Genomic DNA, 26,846 nt, shown 5'->3' on the forward strand with positions numbered 1-26,846 from the left:
AAATGTTTTTTCCAGGTAAAAATGGTAGTTTAAAACTGCACACAGGATCTGCAACTGAAGGCCTGAAATATGTTTAAAGGACTACTTAAGTGGGTGGCACAACCAGTGCTGCAGGCCCACTGTTACAGGCCCTAGGTACATGTAGCACCACTTTACTAGGGGCTTATAAGTGACTTAAATATGACAATGTGGGATAAACCAATATTACCATTCTTAGAAGACAGAGCACAAGCACTTTAGCATTGGTTAGCAGCGGTAAACTGCGCAGAATCCTAATGCCAGCAAAAATGAGATCAGGAAAAATTAAGGAGGAAGGCAAAGCGTCTGGTAAAAGCCCACCCTAAAGCTGGTAGGTCTAATCACTAAATACTTACCTTTGATATTTTGGTCCACAATACTTTTGTACTCATAATAATTTGCCTATGATGTTATGGTCAGCCAATATTTTTGCATCTGTATTTGGATGGAATACCCTCTACGGAGTCATGATACTCTTAAGTAATAATTTTCTCTCCCCTGTGTTCATTTGCCTTCCCTCAAAAGTTATTTCTGCTGTTCATATTTGGCTTTACCACAATAATATAACACTTGGGATGAAATATGCAAAATGTGGTTCTCAAATTAGGGCAATGCTTTTTGTAATTACGTACTGGCCTTGATTAGGTGTTCTTGATATTCATACACCATGTACCATTGGGTGATGACCATGGTTTATTACAAATTATACCATGTCTGAATTGGGCAACCGTAAATGAGTGTAAGTGGCCCTTTATGACCACTTGGTGGTTACAATGCTGCTTTAGGCAGAGTAGGAGTAATCAACTGGTGCCAGAAAGCCATTTCAGGTTAACACCATGCTATAGACTAATCCACACCCAAGGGCGGGTTCAATTCTCCACAGTCTCTTAGCCCTGCCATTCCAAAAACTATTGGGTGCCTCTTGACAGATGTTCAGGTTTCTTAACATCACCACACTTCTCTATTGAAAATGTTTGCAGGATTGACTGGAATTTATAGAAAATTGTGATGTTCAGTACCTCACAGGCACCACATACCCAGGCACATTTTCTATTTATTTCATCTTAGGCTCATCTAATTACTTCTCCTTCTCTATGTAACATCTAAGTAGTCTTTATGAGCTCCCCTTCACATATCTTCTCACTCATTATAACATTTAAGTGTCATTCCACCTGTTTTATTTATTACCATTACCAAATTCACTTGAGTTTAGCACCCATTTTGATCCCACTACCAAAGGTGAGGCCATGGGCATCAATTCACCAAAATGCCAAGGGGTGGTGGAAGTGACATCTCATGCCATTTGGTCTTAGTGTCATTCACATTCACATGCTTATGCATAAACCCACAGTCACATGCTCCTTCTCACATAAACACACTCTCACCCATAAGCATGCATACCATATACATTGGAAAACATTTTTTACTTACCTTAGCTGTCAGACAGGGTTATATTCCAGCGAATTGTACTCCATTTTTATTGCGCAAATAGTGAACAATATTCACTAATTGTGTAAGAAAACATTGACAGAAAATCCGGAAAGTGGAGCCCAAACTGACATCTATTACGATAAGTTACTCCTATGTTCCAGGCACTTATTTTGCCAACACTGAGGTCAGAGGTCGCAAGGACACTGCCAGGGTTGCAAGGGGCAAGCAGGCAGTTGCAGCTGCGACCCCTAAATGGACAGACAGTATTTCTCTTCCACATGCCACTGACATCCAGTTGTACCGGAAGCTGTAGTGCTGGTCCCAACTGTTTTGTGCACTTGCTTTTCACCCTTCTGTCCCATTTCTAGATTTGATCCAAGCTGGTACCTCTATTTTTTCCATCTCAGTTGTTTCTGTTCCTTAAATGTGGTCATGACTTATTAAACACATTTGTTTATCTGATGTTCTTTTAATCAGCCAGCCAATGCAACCACTTTCGTAGCCCCCATATACTCATTTAATTGTGTACATGCTTCTTTTTCATCTCTGATGGATCTCTATGTCAATTTCTCTGGTAGATTGTGCCACTCACAAGTATTTCTGACCCTAGGTGTCCTGGTACCTGAGACTATGTCCCTTTTACATCCAGGGTTTGCACTTAATATATACTTATGTTGTATTCTGCTGGGATTTGCTCTCACTCATTTTCCACGCCAGTTCATTGTGTTGTGACGTGTATTGAGCCCAACCATTCTTCCAACAGGCCTGCTGGCCAGTGTACTGTCCATTCTTGAGGCTTACATGAACAGTCATAGCCCCCAGCCGCTAGTCACTTTAACCTTTCTCCACTGTACCTCTTTTTATCTATTCTCCTAATACCTCTCACTTAGTGCAGCTTTCTCTTCCTTCTGTGGCACAACCGTTTATCCCTTTTGTCAATCAGATCCATTTTGCACATCTGATCTGACTGCGTTGCCTTTTCCCCTGCTCTCTCCCTATCTCTACTCATCTCTGTTGAGATGCTGGTGCACATTGGGTGGAGTGCTTCCACCATATCTTTCCATTTACGCAATGTTAAATTTATAAAAATAAATAAACAATTAAATAAATAAATACACGTGTTGAAGGTTTTTCTTTGTAGTCTACTGTCATTGCTGCTGGATGCTGGGGTGCCTAATGGCAAGCCTTTTGAGTTTGGTTTCCATGTCATGGCTCTTTCTTCCACCACCCTACGCTTCCTGCCTCTTTACCTTACTCTCGCAGGTTGTTTTTAATTCCTGCTTTAATTATCCCTATATACCTATTCCCGACTTTTCTCATCCCCAGCTTTCTCCCTTTTCTGCCTTTCTCTTTCTTGCTTTGTGTCATAGTCTGATGATGAAAAATAAGTCCAAATGTGTGAGAAAGTAGCCTTTTTCGAGCACGGTTACCCCCACATTTGGCCTGTTTTTGAGTGTGTGTCAGTGTGTTTTTACTGTGTCACTGAGATCCTGCTGGCCAGGACCCCAGTGCTCATAGATAAAAACCTATATTTCAGTGTGTTTTGCCTGTCTCACTGGGATCCTGATGGCCAGGACCCCAGTGCTTATAGTGTGTGGCCTAATGTGTGTTTTGTCAGTAGTGCTTGACTGTGTCACTGAGGCTCTGCTAATCAGAACCTCAGTGCTTATGCTCTCTCTGCTTTTAAATGTGTCACTGTTGGCTAGTGACTTCATTTACCAATTTCAATTAGCACATTGTACCCCCCTCATAAGTCCCTAGTATATGGTACCTAGGTATCCAGGGCATTTGGGTTCCAGGAGATCCATAAGGGCTGCAGCATTTCTTTTTGCCACCCATAGGGAGCTCAGACAAACCATTGCACAGGTCTGCCATTGCAGCCTGCGTGAAATAACGCACACGTTATTTCACTGCCATTTTCACTGCACTTACGTAACTTATAAGTCACCTATATGTCTACCCTTCACTTGCTAAAGGTTAGGTGCAAAGTTACCAAGTGTGAGGGCACCCTTGCACTAGCAAAGGTGACCCCACATAGTTCAAGGCCATTTCCATGGACTTTGTGAGTGGTGGGACACCATTACACGCATGCGCCACATATAGGTCAATACCTATATGTAGCATCACAATGGTAACTCCGAATATGGCCATGTAACATGTCTAAGATCATGGAATTGTCCCCCCATTCCAAATCTGGTATTGGGGAGCCAATTCCATGCATCCTGGGGCTCTACCATGGACCCCCAGTACTGCCAAACCAGCTAGCTGAGGCTTGCACTGCAGCTACAGCTGCTGCCACCTCACAGACAGGGTTCTGCCTTCCTGGGATCTGGGAAACCCAGAACAAAGCATTTCCTCTGAGAGCAGGGTGTTACACCCTCTCCCTTTGGAAATAGGTGTTAAAGGCTGGGGAGGGGTAGCCTCCCCCAGCCTCTGGAAATGCTTTGAAGGGCACAGATGGTGCCCTGCTTGCATAAACCAGTCTACACTGGTTCAGAGACCCCTTGTCCCCTTCTCTGGTGCGAAACTGAACAAAGAAAAAGGGAGTGACCAGTCCCCTGTCCATCACCACACCAGGGGTGGTGCCCAGAGCTCCTCCAGTGTGTCCCAGACGTCAGCCATCTTGTTTTGCAAGGTGTGGGGGCACTCTAGAGGGCTCTGAGTGGCCAGTGCCAGCAGGTGACGTCAGAGACCCCTCCTGATAGGTCCATACCTGATAAGGTAGCCAGTCCCCCTTTCAGGGCTATTTAGGGTCTCTCCTGTGGATTCTCTTCAATTCTGCTTGCACTTTTCCTTCAGGAATTCTCTGCAACAACTTCAGACTCCTCTGACCTCAGATCAACCGCAGCCTGCTCCAAGAAACGCTGTAACTGCAACAAAGTGTCTACAAGAGATAGTTTTTCTGCTCCAAGTCTGGAGACTCCTTGTCTTCATCCTGCACCAGAAGGGCCGAAGAGATCTCCAAGCAGGCACCTTCCAAGACGATGACCGGTACCCTTGGACTCCTCTCACAGTGACGAGCGTGCTCCTAACGACTCAGACGGTGGACATCATCGACATAGACTGTCCTGAGGTCCTGCTGATGCAATTTTGAGGAGGTAAGACCTTGCCTTCCCTGAGAACGATGGTACCCCATGTACTACATCTTCTGTACCTCCTGAGGCCTCTGTGCACCATTTGCAAAATTCCTTCATGCACAGCGTGGCCCAGGTCCCCAGCACTCCCTCCTGCGACTCTAAACTCGCTGAGTTGTTGTCCGAGGGCATGGGAACTTCTTTTGTTGTGCTGCATCAACCGTGTTTTGCACCTCCTTTATACCCGGATCCTTCAGCTCCTGGGGGTGCTGGCTGGCATTACAACATGAAACTGAAGTACTGACTCTAACCACACTAATCACTCACAGTGACCCAATGTCCAGCTATGCCTTGTTGCCAAAAGTGAAATTAGCAGCTTGCATTTTTAGGTGTAGGCTGAGCAACCCTCACCTCAAAGGAACTTCAGTGATTAATAAAATGCTGGTCAAAAACTGACTGTCATGTGCTCAATTCTGAACATTAACTTTCAGAAGGTGGCTGCCAGCTGATTGTCTGGTAGGGGTTTTGGATCACTGAGCAGGAAATTTGTTGATTTGAGTGAGTCTTTCATGTCCCTGCTTGATGACTGCTTCACTAGTGAATGCATATCTGAGAGCCCATCCACTAATGGCTGTCTTAGACCGTCCTTCATACTACCCTTACTTGCCTCTGCTATTTGGATTATGTTAGCCCTTGTTGTAGTTTTGACATGTTCCTGATGGTTTACAAACTAGTGGCAATTAATGATTCCTTAAGATAATACAGTCACTTCACTTTGAGAGTGTTCCACTACATGCACTTCCAAGAGTGCATTCTAAATGAATATGGTCTCTCCATTGAGTTCTGAGTTTACCCAATAAATAAGGGTATTGGAAGACTCCATCTAATATTCTGGTAGGCTCCCAGTAGACTCTGTTAATAAAGTGTCTCTCCAATTTAAATATGGACTCCATTCCCTGGGGAGCCGGTGGAATCCCAGACGCTGCAACTGATACTGGATCCTGGTTCAACCCAGAGGCTGATATCTTGCTTTTACAGGGCCCTCACAGATGATCGCCTGATCGACTAGTTGGTGACTCGTGAAAGATGTACTGCTGCTCTTCTCAAGTTGCTCTCCGATGGGGCCTGTAAAGGAGCACTAGCCCAGGTCAAGGAAGTGGAGAGTAATTTGCAATCAATTCCACTATTTACATGACTGACTACACAGAATCAAAAAAGATAGGACCACTGCTTGCCCAAGGTGTAAGTTTATACTGGCATCTTTCCTTCATATGACATGGGATTTCAGTGAACAAGGGTTTTGGGTGGCGGTACTGGAGGTTTTGCTGGAGAATACAAACTTGTCATTAGAGTCCTCCGACGTACATTATCTACTTGGGGTACTTCTGACGCCCCAGCACGTGACCAAGATGAGCTACCAGTTCTCTCTCCTGGGCTTAGTGCTGGATAAGCATCAGGTGGCTAGCCACTGGATGCATCTGCATGCACCAGAGGCTCAGAAATGGGTACTGGACCTACAGGAATGGGTTGCAGCAGAGGAGAGGAGGTTGTGGATGGTGTGCAGTGACGAACATGCAGAATAGGATTTGGACAGGCGGGCGAATATGCTGGATTGTTTGGGCGCTGTGAATTTGCCAGCGACAAGCACTTCGGAAGCCTCCCAGGGCTCAGACAATGAGTCCACCTCAGTGACAGACAAAGACGATGGCCACGTTGGAAGGGTATAGGTGAGTGAGTGTTGGCAGGTCAGCTGAGATGCATTGCAGACCACGGGCTGGAGTTTGAGACAGTGGTTGGAGGGCTCTCTTTCCCCTCCCTAACTTTCCCCTTTCCGAGTGGGCCCTGCCTTTCCCTCCCCCTTCCCCACCCTGCTTACATGGTCAGTTGCCTGGTTGCCCCTTACTGCATTAGTTATCAGAGATGTCGAGGGGGAAGCTCCAGTGAATGGAAATATGTTTTTCAGTGTCTACACACTGCAAGTTACACTTTCATGTGTTATTATTGTGGTTTGCTCATATTTCTGTATGATATTACATTCCTGAGCTGGGAGATTACCCACATTCTCAGCCTTGATTCTGTATTGAAACTGAGCACTACAGTGTGATACAGGATACTGTTTTATTTTGCCTTGTATAATACACTGGTCATAATAAATGCATGTTTAAAACAAAGTATCTCTCAAATTACTCAATCCAGAAATCACAAGCTAAGTCTACCACCCTCCATTCCCTACCACTTGGCTCCACATTATTTTAGACTTGTCTCATGCTAACTCCAGGTACATGATGCAGTAAAGCCTACACCAAGATTACCATTGATCCTACCTAGTTCTATATGCAAATACAGATTTTGTGAATAAGGTTTCACCTGAACCCCATCTTCTTTCTTCAGATCTATAATTTCAGCTCTTTGTCGTCACATAGCCTATCATGGCTCCCTGAAACTGAGAATATCATTTGGTGTGTGCAATTAATGATGCAAATAACAATACTGGGACATCAATCTTTCATATGTAGGAGCCGCCTGAGATACAACCCATTAACATAAATATTAAAGAAGGGGACCCAAGAGACTCACCTGGAATATGTTTCATTCTATAGGAAAAGACAATGATCAGGGAAGATTGCTTTTATGCGTGTTGGGGCTCCTCCCTCCATTTCTTTGTTCCTTTTTCTATAATACCAATAATTAACGACATACGATTATCATTATTAGTATAATAAAAGCACTCTCTACTGAAGGTGAGGAACAAGCAGCAGTCTGTGGCAGGCAGTAACATTTGTGTGATAGCTGCTGCATGTGCATGAAGTCACCTGCACCACCTGTTAGACCTGGCATCCTTGGCATGGTTTCCAGTCTTTTTGTCTCTGCTTCCTGTATTTTTGACTGTGTGCTGGATCTTGTTTTTGCTGGGTTTTGGTACTCTGGGGATTTTACCAGTGCTAAAGTGCAAGTGCACCATGTGTAAATTGTGATTAATATTGGTTATCCCTGATTGGCATGTTTGATTTACTAGTAAGTCCTTAGTAAGGTGCACTAGAGATGCCCAGGGTCTGTAAATCAAATGCTATTAGCTGACCTGTAGCACTGAGTGCGCCACCCACATAAGTAGCCCTGTAAACATGTCTTAGACCTTCCACTGCAGCATACTTGCCTTTGATTACATATATGTCACCCCTATGGTAGGCCCTAGGTATCCTTATGGGCAGGGTGCAGCATATTTAAAAGGTAGGGTATGTACCTGTGTGTTTTACATATCATGCTTGTGAAATACTGCCAAATTTGGTTTCACTATTGCAAGGCCTATCTCTCCAATAGAATACAATGGGGATTCCTTTAAATATCTTTTAAGTGCAGTTTCTCATTGAGAGCAGATAGAGGTATGGAGTTTGGGGTGTCTGAACTCACAATGTAAAAATACAGCTTTTGGGAAAGTTGGTTTTGGATTGTCTGTTTGAAAATACCATATTTAGAAAGTGGGCATTTTCTTGCTTAACCAATCTGTCCCTCTTCTTGGTTGCTGAATCCACGTCTGGGTCAGACTGACAGTTGGGATGTTTGTGAATTCACTCTAGATGGTAAACCAAAGGGAGCTGAGGTGTGTCCTGCATTTGTGATGAGTCTTTCTGGGCTAGAATGGGAGGGAGGAGCGGTCATCCACACTTGAAAGGACTGTGTCGGTCCGCTCAGAATACAGGCTCCAACCCCCTACAGTGTGGCTGAGGCAGGGCAGGGAAGAGGCAGGGTCTTGTACACTACAAAGACTTTCCTTTGAAGGTCGCCTACTTCAAAGGCAGAAATTAGATTAAGTAGTGGACTCAAATTCCAAGATTTTTAGAACACTTCTGGATCAAGAAGAACCTCTACCAAGGAGAAGATTTGTGAGGAGTACTGCCCCTTTGCTGTGTTTTTTACTGGGTTGGCCTGCAGTTGCTGCTTCTGCCTGAGAGAGGACAAAGACTGGACTTTGCTGTGTATTGTAGGTAAGGACCCTCTTTTTGGCTTGGTTACCCCCATTTTCTGCCTGATGTCAGAGTGTTTGACTGTGTTCACTGGGATACTGCTAATCAGGACCCCAGTGATTATGCTCTCTTTCCTCTAAATATTGCTGCTGTATACTGGTAACCCAGTATTTCACCCACAAATGGCATACAGGTGCCCCTTATAAGTCCCCAGTATATGGTACCTAGGTACTCAGGGCATAGTGGTTCCAAGGGATCCCTATGGGCTGCAGTATTTCTTTTGCCACACATAGGGAGCCCATGCAAAGGCTTCTGCAGGACTGCCATTGTAGCCCGTGTGAAAAGGTGCATGCACCATTTCACTGTCATTTACACTGCACCTGGTCACTTACAAGTCACCCCTATAGCAGGCCCTTCAGCCCTGAGGGCAGGGTGCAGAGTACCTGTGTGTGAGGGCACCCCTGCACTAGCAGCGGTACCCCCACGACCTCCAGGACCATTTTCCCAGACTTCGTGAGTGCCGGGATGCCATTTTACACGTGTACTGGACATGTCACTACCTATGTCCATCTACATAATGGTATCTCTGAACATACGCATGTTTGGTATCAAACATGTTGGAATCATAACCCAATGCTTTTGCAAGCATTGGTTGTATGATTCCATGCACTCTGGGGGATTCTTAGAGGATCCCCAGTATTGCCATTCCAGCCTTCTGAGGTTTTCCTGGCAGCCCCAGCTGTTGCCACCTCTCAGATAGGTTTCTGCCCTACTGTTGCTTGAGCAGCTCAATCCTAGGAATGCAGAACAAAGGATTTCCTTTGGGATAGGGGTGTTACACCCTCTCCCTTTGGAAATAGGTGTTACAGGCTTGGAAGGGGTAGCCTCCCCAAGCCTCTGGAAATGCTTTGAAGGGCACAGATGGCGACCTCCTTGCATAATCCAGTCTACACTGGTTCAGGAACCCCCAGTCCCTGCTGTGGTGTGACACTGGACAAAGGAAAGGGGAGTGACCACTTCCTTGTTCATCACCACCTCAGGGGTGGTGATCAGAGCTCTTCCAGAGGGTCCCTGGGTTTTGCCATCTTGGATTCCAAGTTGGCAGGACACTCTGGAAACATCTCAGTGGCCAGTGTCAGCAGGTGACGTCCGAGCCATCCCCTGATAGGTGCTTGCCTGTAAAGCTGGCCAATCTCCCTTTCAGGCTATTTAGGGTCTCTCTCTTGGGTGGTTCTCCAGATTCGGATTGCAAGACTCCATCAGAAATCCTCTGCATCCTTTACTTCACCTTCTTACCAAAGAAGCTGCATCTGGATCCTCCAGGAACCCTAAAAACTGCAACAAAGAAGCAAAGACAACTTCTGCAACATTGTATCTTAAGTTCCTGCCAGCAACTGCAACTATTTCCAGGTCATGCATCCTCTGAGGACTGCCTGTCTTCAGCATGCACCAGAAGAATGAAGGAATCCCCCTTGGAAAGTTACTGTGATCTACTCCTGCTTTCCTGGGCTCTGGGGTGGGTTCTATTACTTACATTTGGTGCTTGCTAATACTCCCAGTGCCCCTCTACACACGGTGGGAAACCAACTTTCGCATTCCACTTTCTTAGTATATGGTTTGTGTTCCACCTAGGCCCATTTTTAACTATTGTGATTTTCATTTTTTGCACTGTTTTCTAACTGTTTTTACAGCTCTTTCTGTATACTAGTGTATACAATGTGTGTATTACTTATCTCTTAAGGGAGTATAGTCTTTATGGTACTTTTGGCAGTTGTGTCACCAAAATAAAGTACCTTTATTTTTGTAACACTGAGTATTTTCTTTCATGTGTGTGAGTTCTGTGTGACTACAGTGGTATTGCATGAGCTTTGCATGTCTCCTAATTAGGCCTCGGCTGCTCATCCACACTACCCCTAGAGAGCCTGGCTCCTAGACACTGTCTACCTTTCACTAATAACATATAACTGGACCTGGTATAAGGTGTAAGTACCTTAGGTACCCACTACAAACCAGGCTAGCCTCCTACATTGCTGGTTCAGCATTGGGTTCAGTACTTGCAATTGCCTTATCACTCTGTCACTGGTGCTTTCCGCAGGAAAGAATACTCTATACCAAGAGCTATACATATATACCTAGTGCAGGGTTCTAGTCTCTTACTTTCCTTTCCACAAGACTAGAGGTTAAGTAGGTTACGTCTTCCTTACACTACACTAACACACACTTACATCATGTCTACTGCTGGGCCTAGCTCTGAGGTAATGGGTACTCCCTACGAAAGGACATAACCTTCAAGGAATTGAAGGGGCTTTGCTCCCACAGAAGCCTAGATGTAGGGAAGAACCCTAACAAGAATGTTCTTTTTTTTTTCTTTCTTTTTTTTTCCTCATCTCGCTAACCCGTGCCAATACCGAGAGGATCCATTACCCCAGGTATCTAGCCCCCTGATATCAACGGGCCATTCCACCTGGCGGTCTTTTCCATGGATCCCCTTATAACCTTGGCAAATCCTTCCCATCTCCGCCCAATATCCTAAATGGACAGTAGGACTAGATGTACCGAAGGGGGGATCAGATATAATCATCGGACTTCGTGACCAAACTAACCAATCAAGTAAGACTTTGACAAATATTTTCCCATCCCACCCATAAAACATCTCTTTTACTAATCGGCCCGGCTCTGTCCAGTTTATATAATCGATCTATCGAATTCAGCCACTCCTGCACTGTAGGAGGTTGTGAACGTATCCAGTTAGCCTGTTTAACCAATAACCTACATCTAGGGGAATTAGCTGTCACCCGGGTAGTGGATTTGTCCAAGACCAAATTCAACAATATATTAAAGTCCCCGCCTAACAAACCGGGTATTTAGTTTTCAAGAGAAGGTTATACAGTTCTATAAATGAGGTAGAATCATCCGTATTGGGACCATAATAACCTGCAATCATAAGCCATAAACCAAAGAAACAAACCTCAGCCACCACCCATCTACCCTTTGAGTCAACGTGCACCTCCCCTATGCATAACCCTTCGCTATTTTCTCTTTAAAAAGAATAGCAACACCTTTAATCGGGCATGACTGATTGGTCACTATCCCCCGCGATATCCACCGTGTATTTTTAAACACATTTTCCCATTCTTCTCGTGAGAGATGCGTCTCTTGTAATATAATCACATCCTCCTCCGCCTGCCTGAGAAACTCCAAAATCTTCCTTCTTCTACGCTTGACCCTGAGCCCGTTGATATTCCATGAGCTTATTTTTAATAGTAAGCCCTCCTGCTTACCCATCCTATAAAAAGAAAAGAAAAAAAAATTATTGGATCCTCCCGTTCTTAATTCGTGAAAAACCCATTTTGAGGACATTTATATTTTTTAACTTTTTTCCCCTTATGCTCCCACACCCAAAACAACACATTCCCCAAACCCCACCAAATCCCCTTATACCCCCACCCCAACCACCCGTGGGAACCCTCCCTACTTTTAGTAGGACAACCATTGTTATCCCATAGAACCCTCCGCACACCGGGCAATCTTCAATCATACCAATACAACTACATTATTGCGACGACTTTAAAGGCCCTAACCTCCTCTGGCTCTCTTATATTATGAGTTTTATTCTGCCACGTAATCCGCAGGGCCGCGGGAAACCTCAACTGCACCGTTGCCCCCAAGGAGCGAAGCTCTTGCATTAATTTCCCCAGCTCCCACTGTCTGTCCAAAGTCACTCTGGAGACATCTGACCGTATTCTGAAGGACCAATCATCCTTAACAAAGTTTGCCACCTTCAAAGCCTCAGACAAAATCTTCTCTTTTATTGAGTAAGTGGCAAAGTTCACTAGGATTCTTCTAGGGGATTTCCTTCCCGCGTTCTTTTTGAATGGGTCTCGGTGTATCCTTTGAATATCGTCCTCCAGTTTCAGGTGTGCTAAACCCGGCATTGTATCTTTTATCAGTGAAACCAAATAACCCTTGAGGTCCGCTCCTTCCGCCCCCTCCGGTACTCCAAGAACTCTAACATTGTTTCTTCTCATGTTGTTCTCCAAAAACTCTAGTTTATCCTGTAGAGCCTTCTCCCCACGCTTAAGATACAAAATATCTTGAGAGTTGGCCAGCACCTGGCTTTTCTGCTGCTCTATGGCCTCCTCCACCTTGCCAACCCGATCTGTTAACTGATTAATCTTCATCTCCAAAATCATGCACGCTTCCTTTATCTTAGCCTGATTGTTTTCAGAGATCTCAAACTTTTCCCGAATCTCCTTCGTAAGGGAAAGTAAAAGCTCATACACTCCCCCATCACTGGGCTCCACAAGGGCTGAGGCGTTAGACTCAGAGAGGGGGCCCTGTACGGACAAGGAATCTTCCTTGCCCCTTAAAGGGCTACCCCCTATTATAATAACTGGGCCATCTGTGCCTCCCACTCCAGGGAGTCCCTTTCCAGTACCGCTGAGCCCCCTGAGGCCGATTGTGATTCCGTAGGGGCAGGAGAAATCTCACTTATTTCCTCTACGCCTGGCTGGAAGTATTTAGTTATTGACCCTGGGGTAACACTTTTTCCCCCTGAGCCTCCTCCTGTATTGTTCTCCAACTCCCCCAGGCTCCCCTTTCCTCGAGATTGACCTCTCCTTTTAGTTGGGCATATATTGTCCGTGGTTATATTGCACTCCGGCCCCCGGGATCCAGGCTTCCCTTTCCGTATTGTCCCAAGCTTACCAGTACCAACCTGAGGACCTTTCAAATAATGCTTAACCGGTGACATTAATGCTGGAGCAGTTGTCTCTCCTCCTTGCTTCTTTACTTCTGTTAAGTCCGCTCCAGAAAGTGTTCTTAGACCTCGAAGACTGCACCTAGCAGTGTAGCGTCTCCCCTGACGCACGGCCCTTACTGCCTCACTCCACACACCTGAGGTAGAATAAAACCTCCTACGCCTCTCTCCACATAAGCCATCATTTGCCCCTTTATCCGCCGCGACCACGGCCTGAACAAGGATATAGGCCAGATTTAAATATGGTGAGTACACCCTCTCAATCTAGCAGGGAGGGAAAGAGAAACGGCTTTCCAGAACCCCCCTTCCCCGCAGAGGCCATGCTCACCTTGAGTCTTCCGCCTACTTAGAGGCACGATGATTTCCCAGCCTATGTCTCCTGAGAAGAGGTCTTACCTCCAGAATGTCAGATGCTGCCCAAAAAAATAAATCTTCTGCGAAGCTCTAAACCCAGTAGCAAAAAAAAAAAAAACTCTGATGAGGATTCCTGAGAGGTAGGGGCTTGACAAAGAAAATATTCGTGAGGCAGAAAGCGCATTTACAGCGTTCACAAACAGTTTTTCTCCGAGCTCCGGAGCCGCCGGCACTAGCGCTGCCTCAGCGCGCCCGGCGAGCCCCTCCTCTTCCTCCTACGTCGCGTCAGCTCTCCCGGTGCGGAGGACTCGCAGCTCAGCTACCTAGCTGGCCGCCATGTTCCCTTGCCTTCCCCCTAACAAGAATGTTCTGTTAAGCCTTCTCCTTCAGGATGATCAGGAACATGCTAATAACCAGGAGGAGGAGGGAGGGAGAATCTAACCCCTTAGAGTCAGGGAAACATCCTTCAGATTCAGGGGAGGGCTCTTCCAAAGATTTTCCACCTAGCAGACCTACTATTGTAGCTGGTAGTGGGAGGGGTAGTCATTCAGGTAGGGCTCCCTTCACACCCAGAGGTAAAGCCACTAGGGTCTCAAAAGTGAGGGAAATGTCAACCTCTGCCCATTCCCAAATCACCTCAGTTTCTGAGGGATCCCATTGTTCGGCTCCAGGTGATGGCTCCATAGATAGGGAACTCAGGAAACGTAGACTGAAGGAGGCCAGGCTGAGGCTGCAGCAGCATCAGCTAACCCTAGATAGGGAGGCCTTGGCTGTGGAAAGGGAAAGGCAGGGGCGGGGTTAGTTCCCCATGGTGGCAGCAGCAGTTTCAGGAGCTATGGAGTTAGGGAGGACACCATTGACTCAAGAAATCTGCACAAACTTTATCCCCGATACAAGGAGAGGCATGATATTTACAAGTGGCTTGCTGCACTTGAGAGGGCCTGCAAGGTTCAGAGGGTCCCTCAAAGGCAGTGGGCTGCTATTCTGTGGTTGTCCTTTTCTGACAAGGGGAGGGATAGACTTCTCACTGTCAGAGAATAAGATTCAGACAACTATAGTATTCTTAAAACTGCATTCTTGGATGGATTTGGCTTAACCACTGTACAATACAGAGTTAAGTTCAGAGAAACCAGAAACAAGTCCTCACATGATTGGATTGACTTTGTGGACTGTTCTGTTAAGGCTTTAGAAGGCTGGTTACATGGCAGCAAAGTGTCAGACTATGAGGGCTTTATTCAGCCTGATTCTGAGCTAGCACATTTTGAATAACTCTGTGTCTGATTTGTTACAGCCAATACTTGGTAGACTCAGATCTGACCTCTCCCCAAGAATTAGGAAAGAAGGCAGACAACTGGGTCAGAACAAGGGTGAGCAGGAAAGCTCCTACGGGGTGACAAGAAGAAGGATAGTCTAATGGCAAAGTGTGGACAAAGATAAAAACAAAGAGGCTTCATCAGGCCCACAAAAATCCTCGGGCGGGTCTAAATCCTCTTCTAACCATCAAAATAAAAAGCCTTGGTGTTATATGTGTAAGAACAAAGGCCATTAAACAAGTGACAGTACTTGTCCAAAGAAAAACACCAAAGCTCCCACCACCACAATCCCCACTGCTTTAACTAGTGTCCCTAGCAATAGCAGTGGTGGTGGGTAAAATAACACTGTCAATAGCCAATCCAATGGTGTAGCAGGGCTCATTCTGGGAAGTGTAGTTGGGGTTGGTGTAGTTAGGGAAACCACTGAGGCAGTTTAGTCTCTGATCTTGCCACCCTTGTTGCTTGTCCCTTTAATATGGATATGTACAAGCAACAACCCTAAAAAATGGTATTCAGATTGAGGCCTACAGGGACACAGGTGCCAGTGTAACAATGGTGACTGAAAAACTGGTGGCCCCTAAGCAACACCTACTTGTTCATCAGTACCAAGTGACAGACGCCTATAACAACACTGTCAGCCACCCCATGGTTGTTGTTGATCTGAACTGGTGGGGGAGGGTTACTGGTCCAAAGAATGTTGTGGTATCCACATACTTACCTGTAGAATGTCTACTAGGAAATGACTTGGAGACTTCAGCTTGGGCGGAGGTGGAGTTGGAGGCCCATGCAGCCATGCTGGGCATTCACGGGCACATATTTGCTTTGACAAGGGCTTAGGCCAAAAAGCAAAGAGGACAGGAAAACTTGGATCCTGGAATAATAGACCAAGAGCTTCTCAAAATCAGGGTTAGAAAGGGTAAAACGTTATCCACTATCCCTCTCTCCACTGAAGATTCCCTCGTTGAGGAGGAGGAGGAGTCTTCTTCCTGGACAGAACCTACACCAGAGGAGCTTCAGGCTGACATAGCTGAACTCTTGGGTGCAGGGGAGCCTGTCAGGGAGGAGTAAAGTGTGGCTCAGCAAACCTGTCCCACACTTGAGCATTTAAGCAAGCTGTCAAAGAACTGTCAGGGGATGTCAGTGACACCCATAAGATGTATTGGGAAAACAATCTCCTATACACAGAGGCAAGGGACCCAAAACCTGGTGCCACCAGGAGACTGGCCATTCCCTTGCAGCATAGAGAATTTCTGTTGACCCTAGCTCATGACATTCCCCTTGCTGGACATCTAGGGCAAAGTAAGACCTAGGACAGACTGGTCCTTCATTTTCACTGGTTTCACGTGTCAGAGGACACAAAGGGGTTTTGTCACTCCTGTGTCACTTGCCATGCCAGTGGTAAGACTGGTGGCACCCCAAAAGATGCCTTGAGCCCACTGCCAGTTGTTGGGGTGCCCTTTGAAAAGGTAGGGGTTGACATTATTGGCCCCCTTGACCCTCCTACTGCTTCTGGCAATAGGTTCATTTTAGTGGTAGTGGACCATGACACTAAATACCCAAAAGCAATAACTCTGAGGACCACTACAGCTCCTGCAGTGGCCAAAGCCCTCCTGTGGATTTTTTCCAGGTGGGTTTTCCAAAAGAGGTGGTGTCAGACAGAGGTAGTAACTTCATGTCTGCATACCTAAAAGTTATGTGGAAAGATTGTGGTGTAATCTACAAGTTCACCACACTTTATCATCCCCAAACAAATGGGTTGGTTGAGAGGTTTAATAAAACCCTCAAAGGTATGATTATGGGACTCTGAAAAACTCAGAAGGAGACGGGATGTCCTGTGACCATGCCTCCTTTTCGCCTCTATCCTGCTCGTGAAGTTTCTTCAATCGCTTGGACTGAACTTACCTCCTGTTAAGAAGTCTCATTGACATCAAATACTTCATCTGCCAGCACCTGGGGTCTCTTGCTGAGACCCCCTCATTTGCGAAGAGATGTCACATCCAGTCCCACGGCCCCTGGAGAGAAAATTAATGCATTGTAGCGAAGCAGCAGATAAATCGACGCAGCGCCAGCAACACGGCTGAAAGATCGATGCAGGGCTGGTGAAATCAACGCATCAGCAGCTCAGCGCAGAGTCACCATTGCTGTGCATCCTTATTTTCAACACATTGTCCCTGGATGTCAAAATCTTCAACATCACCACACAGACACAAGGCTACTTGTCCTGATATCAAGGCATCCCTTCCCTGCTAGTAAAGAATTGACACATCACTTACCCTGCGGAGAAAGATTCGATGCAAGGCCTCACTTGCGAGTAAGGAATCAACGCCTGCTTTTCCGGTGCGCGCTCACCCCTGCTGCTTTATTTTTGACGCATACCAGATACTTTGTGCTAAAACAACTCATCCATTGATTCTTATGGATTAAGACTCTTTTTAACTTAACATTTTATATTTTTACTTGTGTATGTTGGATTTTTGTCATTTTGGTCTTGTTTGGTTTTGCTAAATATTGGCTATTTTTCTAAACTGGTGTGATGTCCATTTATGGTGTTTTCACTGTGTGACGGTGTGTGTTTGTGCAAATACTTTGCCTCTGAGATAAGTTTGACTGCTTCTTCCAAACTACTAAGAGGATGAGCAGGGGTTATCTGAGCTGTGCATCACCCTTACCCTGACAAGAGTGAGGGTATCTACTTGCACAGGGTGTAATCCTACTGCCAACTAGAGACCCCATTTCTAACACCACACATCAGACTGATTTGCAACTGGCACAATCCCAGCAGTGGCCCCAGGGGCTTGCCGCCCTCAGTACCTCCCTAGATCTGACAGGCCACTGAGTCACATGTAATCATAGTCTTAGGCACTTTAGATTTATGCACTGCAGAGCATCTGACAGGCCACTGAGTCACTTGTAAACATTGTCTTAGGCACTTTAGATGTATGCACTGCAGGGCCCAGAGCTACATGTCAATCAACCCACCCTTTCCCCAATAATCATAGAGTACGAAAATGGTGAAGAAGAGAGGGAAGTAAGTGCTTGTCTCAAGAGGCAATGAAGTACTAGCAGCTAAAATTGAATCTGTGGAGGCATATAAAGTAACTAAAAAAAGCTTTTTAAATGTTGTGTGCACACATGTAAATGATGTATGTGAGATAGATCCTACGTATGTATGAGCAGGTATTGTGTATGTGTGAGCATGTATGTGTGAGTGAAAGTGAGTGACTGTGAGTGACAGAGGGAGTGAGTGACCATGAATGAGAATGACAGTGAGTGAGTATAAGGGAGTCAGAGTGAGGAATATGTGAGTCTAAGTGAGAATTAGTGCAGGGAGCGACCGCACTTGCCAGTAGAGGGATAGCAGGGGGGGCTGGAACCCACTTCCTTCCTTCTAAAGGGTTGCCCTCAGGGTGACAAACTGGCTCTTGGTGCTGCACAGTCAGTGCTCCTCTGCTCCTCCTGACTGCTCATTTGCCTCTGTGCTCATGTCTGGAATACTGCGTGGACGCAAATGCAAAGAGCCTCCCGTTAGGATCGTGCCTTCGCACATTTAGTGCTAGTGTGGTCTGTATTACAGAAGGGGCTGGGGAACCTTCTGAAGTCTCATCTGCAATGAGAAAGTGTCCCGGGAGTGCAGAAAGTATCTGCACACATTCATTGTTCTACCAGAGCACTTTTCATAATATGGCATCAGGGTGTGTACATCACAGATTCTAAAATTGTATTAGACATATAGAATGAGTAAAAAAGGAAATGACACGTGAAGCATCCCTGCATACATGTAAATTGGTGATATTAGTTGTATATTTATTGTAAATTAAACTAACTTCCTTAGAGTGGTATTGCCCAGAAATGTCTAGTAATAGGGCTACCATAATTTATTTTAGCTCTGCACCATTATGAAAACATCTATTGGTAATTTCAGTAGATGACCATGTAATGCAGTGCATTTCCGAGCGGTGCTTGAATATATATAAGTACAGCAGCTTTTTGCTATTGAAGAAGGATGGCTTTCCCCTGGTTACCACCCCAAAATCCGAATACAGTGGGAAGGAGTGGCATTAATAACTTTATCACTTTATCCATTTTCGCCCTATTTAATGTCTGAGTTCATAACCAGCCTTAATCTCTCAGTTCTTTTTATCAGTTTCTTCCTCTGTTGCTTTTCTTATTTTTATTGGTAAAAAATCTTATCCCACCAATAAGATTTAAAATCTACTTGTTCATTCATTTTTGTGGTTGTATCTGCAGCCTGACACCACCTTGCATAGACATCAATGTTTGATGGGAGGAAAATGATGTGGGGTTCAATTTTAGGGAAAAGTTCACATAGCAACTAAGAGGCATACTAAGGCCTTTAGGCCACAGGCATTCTGCAACACGTGGGCCTCGTAGCTTTTACTGAGTTCAGAAAGTTGGCTTCGAGAATAAGGTTGATGGATATCGAGTTCCAAAGCCTAAAGTCTTCCATGCGGTGGATCTCTAAGTGAATGATTCCCGACCCCAGGGTTAATAGACTTAAGGTGCGCAACCTTGGATTTTGGCTGGCAGGAGGGGAACAACTAGAAGGGCTATTATGTGCCTTTCCATACAGAAATTTGATGGGGACGGTCTTGAAGTGGAGGCATTCTCTAAACCACCCACCACTAAGCAGTCAGGACTAGATTGAAACCCCGAGGGCGAAGCATGTTTTAGCAGCACGTTTTTGGATCTTTGTTTCAGGCTAGCCCTGAATCTTTTTAGTCATGACTGGTCTATATCTACTAACGGATTTGATGGTGTGCTGTGCAATAGACATCACATTCTTGCTCGTGCTGCATTGGTTTTGTTAATGTGTTCCATGAATGACATTCACGTGAAAGCTCTCTCACACATTGTAATTAACGACGCTAAAGTAAGATGACAGCCCACCTTAAATTATAGTGTACCACAATGTTAAAAAAGAAATACAAATGGAGTAGTAAAAATAACTCTAAATGCCGTCTTCTTCCTTTTCAATTAACAGGTTCTATGCAGTGACAGTCCGCTGGAATCTACAGACTACTGGCTACAAAACCAGAGGACATTATGTCGCATCGACTTTGTAGAGGACAAATCAGACAGCAACTGCGCTTCGGTATGTGCACAAGTTAATTTCTCCTTGCCCTTAAGAAGACTGCAGTGCTGGTATCTTAAAACAAAAGTTTTTTTTCCAGAAGTAATTCTCGTAATTCTTTTCGTGTTTCAAAGGTGGAATAGAAATGTTTTCTTTATGTCAAAAATCAAAACCGTTCCTTCTTTTAGGTAAACTTACAAATAGAATTTAAAATGATTTGCATTTAAAGTCTTTCATCAGCCAATGTATTTTATAAATGATTATCTGTCCGTGCAGTTTCATATAAACCGAAACACTGGAATTATGCTATTCCGTGGCTGTCGGGTTTTCTGCATAATTGCTGATTTATTGATGTTGCCAGATAAACCACCTGGAATTAGCCGATTAGCCGATGCCAACAATTTTTTTTTATCTCTAGCACAAATAGATCATAAATGAATAAACCAAATTTCCACACGTAGTGCATTGTGGCGGCAGACCTTTTTAAAGTTTAACTGGTTACCTTTTAGTCGTTGCTCTAAGCAGGTGTTAAACAGGTACTAAGTAGGTGAAACCTTTACCCCGACAACATTCATGTGCACTAAAATGGCAAATTACTGAAACAAGGCAGCATTTTTTGTCACATAGTTTGATAAGCCCTGCTGCATAATTGGGTCCACCCTTGCTGCATAAATCCAGTGACGCTGCATTTGTAAGCAAGAATCTACAAAACAGTGGTACCTTATGCGAGCACTAGGAATAGTAGGAAGTAGAGGTTAGTAAACGCCCAAACTTCTTGTTTAGGGGCGTTGTTTGGACTCTTCGGCTTCCTGGGGAAGACTTAAGTAGCCAGAGATGCTAGTTAAAGCTAGATGGTATGAATAAAAGAGCTGTAATACGTTCTGAGCCCCACTCTGCCGTATTAATATGTCTTCATCTAGATACATTCAGTTATATCTGGAGCCAAATCTCGTGGCTGAAGGTGATTTTCAGTCCTGAACCCCAAGCACTGGAACCAGCTGCCACAGAAAATTGGTCAAGAACAGACTCGCTGACTATTCAAAAATTGGTCCAAATTCTTTATTCAATTAATTGGTTGATGTTGTTCTGAGACCAATCGTTCTCATTCCCTGAGCTGCGCCTTTATAAGCTGTAGTCCATTTTGTGCACAACATAATTATAACTATTAAATTAATTGCATGCATGGCAGGTATTTTTTCACATTTGTGGCAGGCTCTTTTGCAGATGTGGGGGCAGTTTTGCCCCAGCCTTAACCATATATTGGTGTAACCCAATGGAACAAAATGCCTTTTTGCACTGGTCAGCTGATGCTAATGTTATTTTTGTACTGGATGCTAATCCAAATGTCGCTGCTGAATTGCCTAGTGTTACTCAATTTTCAAGAACCACTGCATAGTTGTCCAGAACCACGGCAACCTTGTCTGGCAGCAGTGCTAATGGATTATGGTCACTCAAGTGTTTCTTACCTTGGTATCATTTTCTTGCACTACCAACAGGCATGCTTCTGTTTCTACACAGGGGTTCTCTCTCGTGTTCCAGCAATCTTCCCACTACTACCCAATGAAAGATGAAAGTCGCAGTATTAATTTACTTTGGGCTTTTTTTGAGCAAGGTAAACACAGACATGAGGCCACAAAAGGAGAGAACTCAATAATTAGGATTATCAGACAACATGAAAGGATAGTTTGACAGGTCACACTAGGAGGAGCCCAAGCTCACCTAGATTTGTTAAAAGATACAGTTTTTGAGCTCGAACTAGAAACATCTGTGATTGATTTGTGTATTAAAGCACTGACTTTGTGCCACTTCTATGTGCTCAATGAAAAACTAGAAAACATCCCCTTGAGATAATCTCAGTGCACATTTAGGCCCAAATTTATACTTTTTTAGCGCCGTATTTGCGTCATTTTTTGACGTAAAATCCGCGCAAACGTACAGAATACAATTGTATTTTGTAAATTTGCGCCGATTTTGCATTAAAAAACGACGCAAATGCGGCACTAAAAAAGTATGAATATGGGCCTTAGCGCTGGCATGATCCATATTAGGCAAGGGGCAACACAAGTGTGTGCTTCCTCTTCAGTAATACCAAGGTGCCACTGTGCACAAATGGTAAATACAAACACCCACTGTCCCCCCGGGAGCACTTTGCATAATACTGCCCCTTATGTTGAAATGAATCAAAATCAGGGAGTCTCCTCTGAGGCAATCTAGTCAACAACGAAAACCCATTTTCTTGGTTCACTACTTTGAGCTAAGAACTCTGCACTTTAACAAACATCCAAAACCTTGGAGTAATTTTTAATTCCTTTACATCTTTCCAACCTCATACAAATACACTAATTGATAGACTGTTAAAGGATCCACTCACGCTCATAGTAACATCAAGAACTTATTTAAGAGATTCACATTCAAAGACCCCAGTCATCAAGAGCGTCCTCACCAGGTCCAGCCACAGACTCTTTAATCACAACTCCAATTCAAATCCAAACATTTGAAGTATCTTAGACACAGCACAACACAGTATTCTAGAACTTAAAGTTATCAAGGGAACTCAGTACTGTCAAGAATATAATTATACCTCACACCCCACCCCCTTAATACACTGAACAAATAGTTTTGATTTACAATGGATGTACATACAAGACAATATTAGTCAATAGTCGCAGTTGACTAGAACCTAGGTGCAATTTAATGCTGACCGCGATGGAGCATGGGTTGGATTCACTAACCAGGTTCTTCCTTTTCAAAGGTGTTACCTTCTAACTTTAGTCCTTTAAGTCCCAAACCACCTATGGAGTACACTTCTGAAGCTCCTTCCCCCAGGACCTCATGGGGTGCACTTAGAGACACAAAAGATGGCAGGCCAAAGAGCAGGGTCAAGTACAGGTCCAGTTGCTACTGGTCAGCTGAACAGTTGCAGGAAACGGCCTATTGTAGCTTGTGGTGTCCCTGTAGCTTTAACCTGAGGTCAGTCTTATGACCACTGGTGTTCACTTCTTTGTCCTGGCTACAAGAAAGAGAAGGTCTAGTCCCTTAGGACTCCCTTCCGGTCAGAGACAGCAGGTCTAGTCCTCTTATGCTCTTTCTCCAGCTCAAGAGTGTTCTGAAGTGAGTGCCTGGAAATTACACATTGTGTCTGGCATGAGCTAATGGTTTGAAATGACTCCTGGGCACACCATAACCAATGGGGTAAAATATCCTGAGGCCAACCCTACATACTTTGGGCATTTTCAAGATGGCCGCACAAAACTTTGGCTGGAGGTTTGTGTAGGAAGTATGCTATGGTAATCCCAAGGTCCTCCCACATCTAACACTGAAACCAACCCTGAAATCCTGTTTGTGGCTGTTACTGTACCCACAATAAACACAATCGTCTGGTAGGACAAAACTAGGGTTTTCCTGCAACCAGACAGTGGATCCACAAATGTTGGTTTAGTATTCTGTTTCCCTTTCTTTCAAGTGCTCTCTCTGAATATATATAAAACACAGCAGATCTCTGAAGCAGGTTTTGACATTATAGCAAGATTCAACATTGTAATGTCAAAACAATTCTTCCAGTTCTACCCCGCGTATTGTATCAGGTTCAAAGCAGTCATCTCTGTCCATTCATGCCCCCTTATTGTTTGCACTAAGGAAGCACTTTGCACCTTTTTTGCACCTATCCAAGTGCTAATTAAATGCTGGCAGAAGTAAGGAAACAATGGCAAATTTAGCCCCCAGGAACTTTAGGCAGGGTAAAAGTAACTTTCTAAAATTCACTTTTCCTCAGCAATTATAAAAGAAATTTGACTTCACCATTGAATTGGATGGAATTGGATTTTTATTAACTATTAAAAATAGTTGTCTAATTATTTTTCCGGCTAGTTCTATTGACAAGATACAGTATTAGGATTTTTAATCTGTTTTTCTACATAGGGCAGCTTGGCATGCCGGAGTGAAAAATAGCTTTTGCTAGTCACTGTAAGGATATGTTACCATTACATTTCTACATATCCTACTTTTAAATGTCATACACTCTGCCTTTTGGGTGATAAGGGCTACTTGGTTGTGCCTTATCAATATTTAAAAAGGAGGTTTTGACCTGTCAAAAGGGTTTATTTTGACAGGTCGAATTACAGTTTAGCACTGCTGCAGTCAAGTTACACAGGTAGGCCTAAAGACATGTTTGACACTGGCACTGTAGTGGATGGCATAATTAGTGGTCCAGTCCACTAGTGACATTTAACTTAGAGGCCCTGCGTACACTCTGTACCATATACTCTGGACGTACAGGTAAATTAAACATGCTAATAATGAATATAATTTTAGCTGTGTTTAAAGGAGAAGCACAGACTCTGCACCACTGGTTAGCAGGTTTAAAGCGAATATCTATATATATATATATGTGTGTGTGTGTGTATGTGTGTGTGTCCCTGTGTGCTGGCTTTGTACATTGAATATCTATGCTCTCTCTCTCTATATATATATATATATATATATATATATATATATATATATATATATATATGCTTCTATATAAAATTCACTTAAAAACATAGATTACAGGGTCGATATAGTTAGGTTCAGAATTTACATGCAAAAAAACATATAAATTCAGCTGTTATAATCAGAGACAATTCAACTATAACTGGTGCCCTAAAGTAACTATAACACGCGCCCTCACCATGCACAGTTGTCTCATCATTGATTTTACTGTGAATGTAACAGTGGCATTATCTATAATGTTAACAAGGATGTAATGAGTTGCTGTAATATATGGAGTAATTAGCAGGGCATGGCACATATATATATATATATATCCCGGGCATGCACAGTTTTTTCTTCAATAATTAGACTTTTAATGTTTCATTGATATTTTTATTGATGTTATAAAAATTGTCATGGGCCCTGAATAATCTGGGGTAATTAGCAGTGCATGGTGAGGGTACAAGTTATAATTACCTTAGTCCATGAGTTATAGTTACTTGAAATAACCTAACTATAATGTTACTTTAATCTTTAGTTTTTAAGTGAATTTCTAAGGTTTTTTAAATTCTATTTCCTAACTATAATGTTCCTATAACCTTTGTTTTTTCTAGGAGAATTTACATATTTTTTAAAGTAATTTTATTACTTTGGCCGTGTGCAGTGGAGGTTGACTGCAGAGCCTGGCCTGCAGCCAGGCCCTGCAGCCAAGCCCCCATTACCACCCAACACCTCACATGGCTTTTGGCCGTGCATAGCAGGAGAGGGTCATGGGGCTTGTAATCAAGCATCTACTAACACTCAACCCTGTGCCACACATGGCTTTCAGAGAGAGTGAGAGGGGGAGAGATAGAGAGTTTTTTTAGGGTTTGAAGAATGACATACTTAGAATGAGACATTTCCGGACAAATTGAAAAGAAAAATGTAGTTGTCAATTAATAAGAGTGACATCTCCTTTTAATATGTATCTTAGATATGCCACATTTGAAAGCAACTAGGGCAGGGAAATGACCACAGACTCACCTAGACTGGAACCCTCAACCTTAAGAGTGAGGGTTTGAGATTTCACCCCCTAGCTAGAAGTTTCTGCTAACTGTGCTTACAGACTTACCTATGATATTCTACCCAAAGCTTTTGATGGTGAAAAGGCTTCAATGTTCCATTACTAGAAATGGTTAACAGTCAAAACTCTAAAAAAAAAAACAGTCACACTGCCATGTGATACCAGCATTTGAGCTTTAAACCTACAGAGTGACAGCCCAAAAGCTTTACTATTATGCCAGAAGTGCCCCTGGTCTTTTGTTCATCAAAACATAGCTATACCATTTGAAATAAACATGTTGCCAGTGTGACACTTTGAAGTTATTACATGGAGAGACCATTACAATAACTCTCTCTCTCTCTCTCTCTCTCTCTCTCTCTCTCTCTCTCTCTCTCTCTCTCTCTCTCTCTCTCTCTCTCTCTCTCTCTCTCTCTCTCAATCTCAAGGCCCCTGCAGTCCTAGTGGCTCCCCACATCCTGCAGGAGCCAGTATTGCTCCAGCAAGAAAGGAGTTGCTTGAAACAGAAGCTCACTGCTTGCTGGAGAAATGTTTTCATCTGTTTCCCTGCACGCACATTTGGGTGCAGGTAAATAGATGAAAACTCCCCTTTCTGCAAGCGGGAGCTGTTTGACAGCTTCTGTTGCAGAAAGCGTAGTTATGTTTGCTTTTGCTGTCAGCTCCCACCACTCAAAAGCAAATAGCTATGTCCCTGGGGTGAGCACCACGAGACATAGCAGGAGCCCACCTTGTGGGGTGGTGTACTCCAGGGCCATGTATTGCTCCACAAGGGGGGGGCACTGTGCCTTCAATGTTGGATTTGCCCTAAGGAGGTGGTGGTCCCAAGGACCCTGTATCCACAATGCAATGGACCCCCTACACTCTTTTATATAGCCCCTGGGGAGGTACTGGTCCCCGGGGTAGAAGAGGGATAGCGCAGCCCCTCTGCATACAATTCAACATTTGTCACAGGGAGATGGCAGTCCCTCTGGCTGCCCCCACATACAATCCAACATTTGCTCTAGGGAGGTGGTGGTCCCTGTGGCTGCAGGTGAGCCACACGGTCCCCGGCATAAATTATTTCTTTGACCCGGAGAGGTGGTGGTCCCAGGGCTGCAGTGGGGCTGTGCTGCCCCATGAATATAATTATATGGTTGCCCCAGGAAGGTTGCAAACCTTCGGGCTTTGGAAGGGGTGTGTGGTCCCCACTTACAGGTTTAAGTTTGTTCTAAGGATGTGGTGGCCCCTGGGACTGCGGGGGGCTAAATGGTCCTCCATATATTTCTTTCTGATCACCCCAGGGAGTTGGCCCCAGGCGCCCCCTCCTTTTTCAATGC

The 26,846-nt window shown here is 44.3% G+C and overlaps 1 protein-coding gene across 2 annotated transcripts in view; it reads left to right on the forward strand.

Moving 5' to 3' along the window:
- SPHKAP (SPHK1 interactor, AKAP domain containing) overlaps positions 1 to 26,846 on the forward strand; it is a 1,657,471-nt gene that overhangs the window by 536,159 nt on the left and 1,094,466 nt on the right. For both annotated transcript variants that reach the window (XM_069213857.1, XM_069213858.1), the window contains exon 3: positions 19,914 to 20,024. In XM_069213857.1, coding sequence (XP_069069958.1) covers positions 19,914 to 20,024 — 111 coding nt within the window. The remainder of the gene's footprint in view (positions 1 to 19,913; positions 20,025 to 26,846) is intronic.

The sequence above is a fragment of the Pleurodeles waltl genome, chromosome 11 (genome assembly GCF_031143425.1).
Source record: "Pleurodeles waltl isolate 20211129_DDA chromosome 11, aPleWal1.hap1.20221129, whole genome shotgun sequence".
Taxonomy (NCBI): domain Eukaryota; kingdom Metazoa; phylum Chordata; class Amphibia; order Caudata; family Salamandridae; genus Pleurodeles; species Pleurodeles waltl.